At 39.2% G+C, this 12,124-nt stretch overlaps 1 protein-coding gene across 5 annotated transcripts in view; it reads right to left on the bottom strand.

Moving 5' to 3' along the window:
- Positions 1-12,124, bottom strand: part of ift81 (intraflagellar transport 81 homolog) — a 73,848-nt gene that overhangs the window by 47,232 nt on the left and 14,492 nt on the right. For all 5 annotated transcript variants that reach the window (XM_072247773.1, XM_072247772.1, XM_072247769.1 and 2 more), the window contains 4 exons: positions 11,929-12,018; positions 6,854-6,919; positions 6,422-6,532; positions 5,021-5,105 (listed from right to left, as the gene is read on the bottom strand). In XM_072247773.1, coding sequence (XP_072103874.1) covers positions 5,021-5,105; positions 6,422-6,532; positions 6,854-6,919; positions 11,929-12,018 — 352 coding nt within the window. The remainder of the gene's footprint in view (positions 1-5,020; positions 5,106-6,421; positions 6,533-6,853; positions 6,920-11,928; positions 12,019-12,124) is intronic.

Here is a 12,124-nt window from a genome sequence, read left to right as displayed (position 1 = left end):
CCTCTACTTTCTCAGGAAGCTACATAAGTTCGGCACATCCCTGTGGAGCCCTACCAACTTTTATGTATGGACCACAGAGAGTATTCTATCTGATGCATAATGGTTTGGGATGGCAACTGCTCTGCCTGTGACTACAAGAAACTGTAGAGTGTGGACACAGCTCAGCACATCGTGGAAAACAGCCTCCCCTCCATTGACACTGTCAATACGTATTGCTGCCTCAGTAAAGAAGCCAACATAATCAAAGACCCCTGCCTCTCTTTCACCCTTTCCAACAGGCAGAAGATACAGAAGGCCAAAAGCATGTACCACCAGGCCCAAGGACAGCTTCTACTCTTGTGTTGAATGGTTCTCTAGTACAATCAGATGGACTCTTGACTTCACACTCTACCTCGTTAAGATCTTGCACCTTATTGTCTACCTGCACTGCACTTTCTCTGTAGTTGTTAAACTTCATTGTGCACTCTGTTATTGATTTATCTACTTCAGTGCACTATTGATCTGTATGAATAGAATCCGAGACAAGCTTTTCACTGTACTTCTGCACGAGACAATAATAAGCCAGTCCAATTCCATTTTCTATTTCAACCTAAATTTACTTTGATATTGTAGAACTTACAGTGGATAAATTATGTTTGTGGTGAAACAATATATATCAATTCCATGGAAAATAGCAGGCAGTTCAATGGCTCTTTTCCATGAATTCATCTGCACATATTCAAAAATAATTAATGGTGTCACAAGATATCACATTAAATACTTTACAGCGCAAATATTGAAAGAAAATTAGCTCTTACTAGCTAGACAGGCTAAGAATAAGGCAATACAAATATTTCAAACATTAGTCTGAAGGAGAGATATAGAAGCTGCCACCTAGCCCACTAATATGTCAACAGAGTGAAATGTTCCTCATTCATTCATTCATTATGTGCCATGTCGTATGACATGGGCAATCATGGTCTTTCCATGACCATAATTGTTCTTGGCAAATTTTTCTACAGAAGCCTTCTTCTGCGCAGGGTCTTTACAAGACGGGTAACTCCAGTCATTATCAATAATCTTCAGAGATTGTCTACCTGGTGTCAGTGGTCGCATAACCAGAACTAGTGATATGCACCAGCTGCTCGTACAGCCATCCACCACCTGCTTCCATGGCTTCACATGACCCTGATCAGGGGCCTAAGCAGGTGCTACAACTTGCCCAGGCTAGCAGAAGGAAGGAGCACCTTACGCCTTCTTTGGTAGAGGTGTATCTCCACCCTGCCGCCCTGCCACCCAGAAATATTCCCACTTCTGCAAAATTAATAAGCATACGTAATCTGCATTCTCTCTATCCACCCACATAGTGGTGGAAATCTGAATGAGTTGATGTAAGAGAAAGACTGTGGAATGCATGCGGTCAGAGTGCAAAAAGTGTTTGCGTGTATATATACATATAAAGATATAAACAGTATGTTTGTTGTATAGGTACACATACATACAATGATGCTAGAAAGTTTGTGAACACAGTAGAATTTTCTTTATTTCTGCATAAATATGACCTAAAATGTGATCAGATCTTCATGCAAGTCCTAAAACTCGATAGAGAGAACCCACTTAAATAAATAACACAAAAAAATTATACTTGTTCATTTACTTATTTATTGAGAAAAATGATCCAATACAGGTGTCCCCCGCTTTTCGAACATTCGCTTTACGAAACCTCACTGTTATGAAAGACCTACATTAGTACCCTGTTTTCGCTTTCAGAAGGTGTTTTCACTGTTACGAAAAAAAATCAGCGCGCGATAAAAGGCAGCCTGCGCCTCGAGCAGCTGCTCTCCCCCGGATTCTGAATGGCATTCTCGCCGGCATTTCTTAAACACGTGCCTGTGAGCAGTCATTTGCAAGATGAGTTCTATGGTATCGAAAAAGCCTAAAAGAGTTCGTAAGGGTGTTACACTTAGTGCAAAACTTTACATAATTAAGTGTTTCGATCACGGTGAACGAAGTAAGGACAAAGTGAGTTTGGCTTGTGAAAGCTGATGAACATGATGTTGAAGAGGTTTTGGCACCCCATGACCAAGATCTGATAGATGAAGAGCTGATACAATTGGAAGAAAAAAGGATAACAATCGAAACCGAATGAGTAATGATAAAGTACGACTTTAATTTTGAAAGGGTATGTCGGTTTAGGGGATATTTGCAGAATGGTTTGAGTCCTTACAAAGAACTGTGTGATAGAAAAATGCGCAAGGCTCAGCAGTCAAGCAAGCCTTCCACATCAGCCACAGTAGACCACGAACCTCGGCCTTCGACATCGAAGCGGGCAGAGATAGAAGATGACCTGCCTGCCATAATGGAAACAGACGATGACAAGATGACACCCCAGTGTCCCACCACCCCAACACCCAGGCCACAGACAGATACCAATTCGTGGAGAATGCAACGGTAGCCGGGAGGCACACAGCACATCTTTAAGAAAAGAGCCAAAATAAACATGCTAATTAATTAGGTGCCACCACCCCGTAATTGTCGGCCCAGATCAGAGACGACACAATCGGAAATCGGCACTGATCTGGGCCGACAATTACGTGCCGGGTGGCACCTAATTAATTAGCATGTTTGTTTCGGTTTTTTTCTTAAAGATGTGCTGTGTGCCTCCCAGCTACCGCGGCAATGTATCGCTCGGCGGCCTGGAGGGTGGGGGCCACTGCACCACCCAAACTCCAACTCAGTCTAACACACCATCATCAGTGTGCTCGGCGCTGTCTTCCCGATTCCGGTAACTGATACTACACTGTACATACATTATTTCTACTTTATATTGGCTGTGTATTTTTACGTGTTATTTGGTATGATTTGACAGCTTCATAGCTTCAAGGTTACTGGAGAGCGCTTGCGCCGTGTTTTTGCCAACAGCGCTTGCGTGAGATTTTTGTTATGGAGAACAGTGCAGTAATGATTGTGGAAAAGTATTTCTACTTTATATAGGCTGTGTATTTATCATATCATTCCTGCTTTTACTATATGTTACTGTTATTTTAGGTTTTATGTGTTATTTGGCATGATTTGGTAGGTTATTTTTGGGTCTGCAAACGCTCACAAAATCTTCCCATATAAGTAAATGGTAATTGCTTCTTTGCTTTACGACATTTCGGCTTACGAATTGTTTCATAGGAACGCCCTACCTTCAGATGCGGGGGAAACCTGTATTACATTTATTTGTTGGGACAAGTATTTGAATCTTTGCTTTCAGTAACTAGTATGACCCCCCCCCCCCTTGTACAGCGATAACTCAACCAAGTGTTTCCGGTAACTGTTGATCAGTCCTGCACATCAGCTTTAAGGAATTTTAGGCCATTCCTCCTCACAAAACTGCTTCAACTCTGGGATGTTGGTGGGCTTCCTTGCATGAACTGCTTGCTTCAGGTCCTTCCACAACATTTCTATAGGATTAAGGTCAGGACTTTGACTCAGCCATTCCAAAATACAGATTTTCTTCTTTTTAAACCATTCTGTTGTAGATTTACTCTTGTCTTTTGGATCATTGTCTTGTTGCATTATCCAACTTCTATTAAGCTTCAGGTGACTAAATGCTACCTTGACATTCTCCTGTAAAATGTCTTGATACAATTTTGAATTCATTGTTCCCTCAATGATTGCAAGCTGTCTAGGCCCTGAGACAGCAAAGCAGCCCCAAACCATGATGCTCCTTCCACCATGCTTCACAGTAGGGATGAGGTTTTGGTGTTGGTGTGCAGTGCCCTTTTTCCTTCAAACATAGCAATGTGCATTTCTGCCAAAAAGTTCAACTTTTGTCTCATCTGTCCACAGAACATTGTCCCAGCAGCATTGCAGAACATCCAGATGGCCTTCTGCAAACTTGAGATGTGCAGCAATTTTTTTTTTGGAGATCAGTGGTTTCCCCCAATGTGGTGTCCTTCCATGAACACCATTCTTGTTCAGTGTTTTTCTTATAGTGGACACACAAACAGAGACTTTAGCAAGTTCTAGAGATTTCTGCAGATCTTTGGCTGTTAACTTTGGGTTCCTTTTCACCTCCTTCAGCATTGTACATTGTGCTCTTGGTATGATATTTGCCGGATGCCCACTACAGGGTAGAGTAGCAACAATGCTAAGTTTCCTCCATTTGTAGACCATTTCTCTTACTGTGGACTGATGAACATTCAGGTCTTTAGAAGCACTTTTGTAGGCTTTCCCAGCTTCATGCATCTCTACAATTCTTCTTCTAAGGTTCTCTGAAAGTTGTTTTGATCAAGCCATGGTACACATAAACAGATCTTTCTGCGAAGAGCAGGCTCTGTCAGTAACCTGACTTTGTGTGTCCTTTTTTTTAATATATAAGGCAGGACACCTCTACAACTCACACCTCCAATGTCATCTCATTGATTGGAATACCTGAATCCAAATAGCTTTTGTAGAAAGCATTACCCCAGAGGTTCACATACTTTTTCCAACAAATACACATAATATTAGATCACTTTTCTCAATAAATAAATGAAAAAGTACAATGTTTTTGTGTTATTTATTTAATCTGGATCTCTTTATCTAGTTTTAGGACTTCCATGAAAATCTAATCACATTTTAGGTCATATTTATGCAGAAATAGTGAAAATTCTACATCGTTCACAAACTTTCTAGCACCGCTGTATGCTCAACTATCACTGTCTGTGCATTTGAGCCAAGTATCCTATCACTTTGGCTTTCTTTGTCCACTGGGCAAAACCTTTGCTTTATCAATAGCATATAATAGCAAGTGTGCAATGACCATCCCGCATTTAAAAAAAAAAATCACAAAAGGGATTATCCACTCCTCGGAATTGGAGTAGAGACAAACAATTGTCTCTTAATAAATAAACAATTAGAGACCTAAGGATTTGCACAAGAAGGATATCTTTCCACAAGGCAGAGCAGTTTCATGAACAATCCAATTTTGTAGCCATTTTGTTTACATTTATCCTGGTATTTCAGTTTGAACACATTCTAGTAAGCTTGTACTGTTCAGTTTTACACTTACTTTCAGGCTTTGCGTCTGCTGAAGCCTGCCGGAGGTCCTTCAATTGCTGTTGTGCTCTCTGTAGTCTTTGCTCTGCATGGAATAACTGCAAAATTAAATATATCATATAAAATCCAGCACAATAAAAATGGCAAAAGATGACAAAAGGATATTTATTTAAAATGAATCAAGGCTAAGCATAAATTTACTCACATAAGATTAAACTCTCAACAGTCTTTCATGTTTCACAGATATTGGCCCAGATTAAGTTACTATGGCACTTGCTGCTGACTTCAAATTAAAGCTGCTCAAAAAGAACTGGCAATTTTCATGGTATAAAATTTACCATTTGCCAGCATCTGTTTTTGTCAGGAACCATGTCCACAAATAGCAATGTCATTAACCAAACTAAAGGTAAATCACAAAAGAATAAAATGACTGACAGTGAAACGTCTGACATAAATTTTACAACTGATAGGTTACACAGTGCAAAACAAAGATTAAATTAATCCCTCCATTTTTATATACTTCAGTTTAATTCATAAAGATCAATTTTTTAAATTGCTGATTTTTAAAATATTTTATAGGGCAGAAGTTATACATAAAATTTGAAAGCCAGAGCAATTGTCTAGCTGTAATCATGGTTTAGCACTATCTTAGTCCTCAAGTAACACAACTTAGCATTTTGAATTCTTGTTTCCCTCCCAAAAGAAATAGTTCATAAAGACCCAAAGTTACTTTTAGAATACTTATTTCTTAAGATAATAATGGACATGGCTTCAAAACTGTGAAGGACCAGACTTGGTTTTCTGGTTTAATGGTACAGTACATATGGTATGTATATTCCAGAAGTGTTTCACATTCAATGTAATGTCTGCAGTTCTGCTGCCATTACACCGCAGTACCCGAGCCATTGTCTTCATAATGAAAATTAAACCTGGTCCCAAAACAAAGCACAACTTATCCTGAGTTAGGATAATAATTGGCACAAGTTTGTGCAGTTATAATCCTTTCTCATTTTAAATTAGCGTCTTCAGACTCAAGTACACAATATGCTTCTATCAGTCAAATGCCTACATCAAAGATTTCCTCCTACTTATATAGAGTCTGGAAATGATGCACGTATGATCAACAATTCAGTACAGTTTCAGGGCTTAGTAACACATTTCATTAAACTTGGATAATATGCCGCCCACTGACTTCAGGTATTGAGTACAATAATTGTAGTATTATATTTTGTGCAGTTAGTAAGTATACAACCTTTTGGATTAAATTTAGGAAACTAGTGAAGTTTTCTTTCATGAATTTCTGATCAAATTAATACAACAGTGTCATTCTAATTCTTGTGAGCAGAATTCTGAGCTACTCAGGGTAATTCTGCATTGATTTGCATCAATTGTCATTTACAAGCATTTATCACACCTGATTTTTCTGTTCTTGTTTTTGCTGCGTTAAAGATTCTTCCCGTTCCTTCTCTACACGAAGCTGCCTTGCCATTTCCAACATCCGCTGGTGATTTGATACAGTGTCAACCTAGTGAAAACATGTAAATATTGCTTTTCACTATTAGCGTCTTAAGAAAATCTGATCAAGCTCAGATTTCAGAGATTATTTTCTCCTCCTATTAATAAACAGCTGCAGCTGACAGCATGGAATTCACACCAATTACATTAACATCCACTCATTAAGTACTCAACTCCGTGCAGCGATTAATTACTCTCCAAGGTTTCCGTTACTCAAATGTGTTATTCAATCTATTCCTTAAGCATGTTTCCTAAGTCCAGATCCATGCTTCTCAATGTGACAAAGTATGGCTGATAAAAATAATATCCTTGCAATATAACATGATCATACCCTTTTCTTTAGACGTTCAACCCGCTTAATGAGTTGATCCTTCTCTTCCTCCATTGCATTTATATCCTGCCAATTCAACACATAAATTTAATCATGCATTATTTGTTGCATTTATTTTTTTAAATTATTTTAAATACGTTGAGGCTTCCTTAAACACATTAATTGCCAGATGAAATTTCTACCTTTCAGTAACAATATATTTAAATATGATATTCTGCATGGTGACACTTTAGAAATAATACTGACAACATATTTCCATACTTCTCTTACATAAAATTAATCCATAAGATATAGGAGGCCATTTGGCCCATTGAGTTTGCTGCACCATTTCATCATGGCTGATCCATTTTTCCTCTCAGCTCCAATCTCTTAACTTCTCCCCATATCCCTTTATGCCCTGACCAATCAAGAACCTATCAACCTCTGCCTTAAATATACTTAAAGACTTGGCCTCCACAGCTGCCTGTGGTAAAGAATTCCATAGATTCACCACTCTCTGGCTAAAGGAATGCGTCCCCATCTCTGCTCTAAAAGGATGTCCCTCTATTCTGAAGCTGTGCCCTCTGGGCCTGGACTCTCCCAGCATAGGAAACATTCTCTCCACATCCACTCTATCAAGGCCTTTCAAAATTTGATAGGTTTCAATTAGGTCACTCCTCATTCTTCTGAATTCCAATGAATACAGGCCCAGAGCCATCAAATGCTCTTCATGTGACAATCCTGGAATCATTTTCATGAAACTCTCTTGAACCCCTCCTTTCTTAAAATAAGGGACCCAAAACCGCTCAAAATATTCCAAGTGAGGCCTCACCAGTGCTTTATAAAGCCTTGACATTACATCCTTGCTTTTATATTTTACTCCTCTTGAAATGAATGCTAACATCACATTTGCCTTCCTCACCAGATTTGACCTGCAAATTAACCTTTAGGGAAGTCTGCACAAGGACTCCCAAGTCCTTTTGCATCTCAGAGTTTTGAATTTTCTCTCCATTTAGAAAATTGTCTTTATTAATAGTCTTTAGAAATTAAGTATAAGAATCTACCAGTCTCAGTGGCAGCCCCTTTTACAATCTGTACAAAAATATACATTAAATCATGGAAGCTATTCTTCCACAATTCAGTACCTCAGTTTTATGATTACTAATTTTCCTCTACTGTAACACAAAATACCGAATAAACTAAATCAGAGTAAGTTTGCCTATTCCTACAAAACACCAAGTGCAGACATCCCACTTTGCAAAAACTCATTTCAGGGAGGTAGCACCATTAATTTGCAGGAGACTTCCGGGAGAGGTGGGATGTCTGCAATAGAGTAGGTCCTTAGCAGCTGGCCAGCTAGTTTAAATAACGTTAGCTATGCTAATGAACGAATGACACCTGTTAAACTCACCTCAACATGTCTTTTACAGTCTTAACCCACCATGGGCAATAGAAAAGTCATTGTTGCAAACAGTGCAGCGAGCAACACTGTCATTATTTTGACCCCTATTAGGCAGGGGAACACTTTAGTGTAGTCTGGGGTGACGTACATTGTATTTTTTTTGGAACACTCTGCAATAGTGCGCTCTCTCTCTCTCTCTCGTGGTCGCTCGCGCGCTCTCAGGTGCTCTCGCTTGCTTTCTCTCTCCCTCTCTCCCTCGCTTTCTCGCTCGTTCTCTCTCGCTCACTTGCCTTCGCTCTCGCTCACGCGCTCTCACTTGCTTTCTCTCTCGCTCGCTCTCTCTTGCTTTTCTCTCGCTCGCTCTCAAAAAAGTTGATTTCCGTGATATTGTATATAATTTGCGGGCATCAGGGAGCCACTATTAATATGCGGGAGACTCCCGGAAGTTCCGGGAGAGGTGGGATGTCTGCAAGTGTTAAAAACTAGATATAAAATTATTGAGTGCACCAGATATGAAGAATAACAGCAGTAAATGGTAACATAAAATCAACAGAAACCCAATGCACATTACTGCAAGAAACTAACCCTTAGAGCATACAATATTTTGAATAACAGACTGATTTACTGATTTATGCATCAGTGGAACCAGTGACATATGTTGTATACTGCTTTTAATGCAAACCAAAAATACTTTGGAAGAACAATAAAGGAATTTAATTTAACTTCAAGCTATTTTAGATCGTAACAGGACAGGTGTTGAAAAGTTTGAAAACTGAGGAAAAAGATATGGAAGTGACAAAGTTCAGGAAGGGATTAAAACATCACAGATCTGTTAGTTAGGGGCATACCTTCCAACTGGGAAGCTAGAAAATTGGGGAAGTAGAAGTGAATATCTGACCAAAAAGATTGGGTGGTGGTAGTGTTGTAGGACATTCGGAGCTACTCGTCCCTAGTTAGGTATTTAGAACAGTGACGATGGTCATATTTTTACAAAGTACCTATCTAAAACAGGCTAAAATATATTTACTGGCTTCCAGCAATACAAGCAAGGCAACAATACGATGATCTTGAAATAAAAAATTCTGAGGGGACTTTTGTTACCAATAAAAAAAAGAGTACAGGAATAGTAATGTTACCTCCACATTAAAATGTTATCAAAATATCTTTGAAGATGAACAAACTTAAAAGTTGAAGAATTTGGTAAAATAAATCTTACTGGTGCACTAAAAAAATGAGTATGGAGGAATTTCAATTCTTGTGCATTCAGGCAAAAGTTCAAGAAGAAGTTGACTTCCCACATTTGAACTGGGAGCTATTCATGTAGGCTGGAAGATTCTGGGACAATTACTTAATTTGTGGGAAATAAACCAAAATATATTGAAACAGATACTTCACAATAGTATCTCTAGGAAGCAATTGCAAGTAAAGTTAAGTCACTATTTCAGGCAGTTTAAAAAAACTATATTCATAATACCACCACACCAAGTCACCTGAGGCACCTCAATGTGCAGAAAGTTACTTTAAATTGCAGTCATTTTTATTGTGTAGAATCTGACAAATCGCAATGAGAGGAATGAATAGTTTATTTTTTAATCTGGACTGGTTGAAGGAAAAATGCAAGATGAAATTCCCTACAAATATCTCAGGAATAAATATATCAAGATTTAAGATGCTTCTCTATACGGAAGTTAAAGTGGGACAAATGCCTTTCTTTATTTGTCAGACTATTAAAATATTTTTTTTTGCTCAGAAATAGCTTAAGGGCAATTTTTAAAATTAAATTCCACAGTTGATCTAAAAGATTTAACTTTCTTATACATAAGCAATAGTATTTACCAAACTTAGCTCACAGCTCATCCAGATTAAATGTTATACCCTCAATCAAGAGGAATTTTCAAACCAGCATGGAATTCTCAATAATAAAAAATACTGTAAGCACTCAGCAGATTAGGCAGCTTCCCCGCAAAGAAAAAGCAAATTAATGCTTCAGATCAAAGACCATTGTCAGAAATGGAAAAGAGCAAAAATAGAAAACACAGTTTTAGTTGTAGAGTGGGTGAGGAATGATGCAAGAATAACAGGAATTCTGAGACTGAGAGGCAAGGGTTGCCATGGGGATAAGATGTAAATGAGATTGCCTGGTCAAAAAAGTAATACGGGCAAATGGAGGGAGAAAATCTGAATAAAGGGATATAGAAGCTAGGAAATAAGGCCAGGAAAAGTAAGAACACGAAGGAAGGAATGTAACAGTTGTGAAATATTACAGACGGAGGCCAGTTCAGATTATCTGAAGCAATACACACAAAATGCTGCAGAATCTCAGTAGGCAGGCAGCATCTATGGAAAAGAGTATACTCAACGCTTCAGGCCGAAACCCTTCATCAGGACTGGAGGAAAAAAAAAGATGAGGAGTCAGAATTAGAAGGTGGGGGGAGGTGAAAAAGAAACACAAGATGATAGGTGAAATCAGGAGGGAAGGAGGGGTAAAGTGAAGAACTCGGAAGTTGGTTGGTGAAAGAGATACAGGGCCGGAGAAGCCTTGTCCATCCGTCCCTCCCCAACTCCTTCTTGGCACTTATCCTTGTAAGCAGAACAAATGCTACACCTGCCCCTACATCTCCTCCCTCACTACCATTCAGGGCCCTGAACAGTCCTTCCAGGTGAGGCTACACTTCACATGTGAGTCTGTTGGGGGTCATCTACTGTATCCGGTGCTCCCAGTGTGGCCTCCTGTATATTGGTGAGACCTGATGCAGATTGGAAGACCGCTTCGCCGAGCACCTACACTCTGCCTGCCAGAAAAAACTGGATCTTCCAGTGGCCACTCATTTTAATTCCACTTCCCATTGCCATTCTGACACGCAGTCCGTGGCCTCCACTACTGTCGTGATGAAGCCACACTCAGGTTGGAGGAGCAACACTTTATATTCCGTCTGCGTAGCCTCCAACCTAATGGCATGAATATCAACTTCTTGAACTTCCAGTAATGCGCCCCCTTCACCATTTCCTTTTCCCTCTCTTATCTCGTTTCCCTATCTGCCCATCACCTCCCTCTGGTGCTCCTCCCCCATTTCTTTCAGTCACGGACTTCTGTCCTCTCCTATCACATTCCCTCTTCTCCAGTCCTATATTCCTTTCACCAATCAACTTTCCAGCTCTCTGCTTCACCCCCTCCCCCTCCCAGTTTCACCTATCACCTTGTGTTTCTTCCTCCCCTCCCCCCACCTTCTAACTCTGACTCCTCATCTTTTTTTCTCCACTCCTGATGAAGGGGCTCAGCCCGAAACATTGACCGTACAATTTTCCATAGATGCTGCCTGGCCTGCTGAGTTCCTCCAGCATTTTGCATGTGTTGCTTGGATGTCCAGCATCTGCAGATTTTCTTTTGCTTGAGATTATCTGATGCTATCGAATGCAATAGTTAATCTAGAAGGCAGCAAAGATGTACGATAAGGTGGGACCTTGATATCACAACAGAAAGCCAGACAGGTAATTACATCAATCATACTTTCAAAAGTAGCTTAGTTAAGAAAATATTAAAGCAAAAACTATTTTAATTTTTCTTTCTAAATAAGAATCAACTGATTTATGTTACAAGTTCTTTTTCAGTCATGTTTAAAACCCTTGCATGTTTTGGTAGATTACCAAAAATCTCTTGACTAAACTTGTATGTTAGCTGTAATTTACTACTTACCCTTCTTATTTCTGCAGTTGAAAAACCAGAGTTCTTCAGTTGTTCACATTCCTTATGCAAGGTTTTGAACCCTTCTACTAATTCCTCATACTGTAAACATAAACCAGAATGATTTCTGCCAATTCCAGTATTCTATAAACAAAACTAAATAGTTTTATTCATTTAGTACTTTTAATAAATTAAAAACTAAATGTTA

Source organism: Mobula birostris, chromosome 31 (assembly GCF_030028105.1).
Source record: "Mobula birostris isolate sMobBir1 chromosome 31, sMobBir1.hap1, whole genome shotgun sequence".
Taxonomy (NCBI): domain Eukaryota; kingdom Metazoa; phylum Chordata; class Chondrichthyes; order Myliobatiformes; family Myliobatidae; genus Mobula; species Mobula birostris.
The sequence above is the reverse complement of the archived record's forward strand: the minus strand, read 5'-3'. Positions and strand labels throughout refer to the sequence as shown.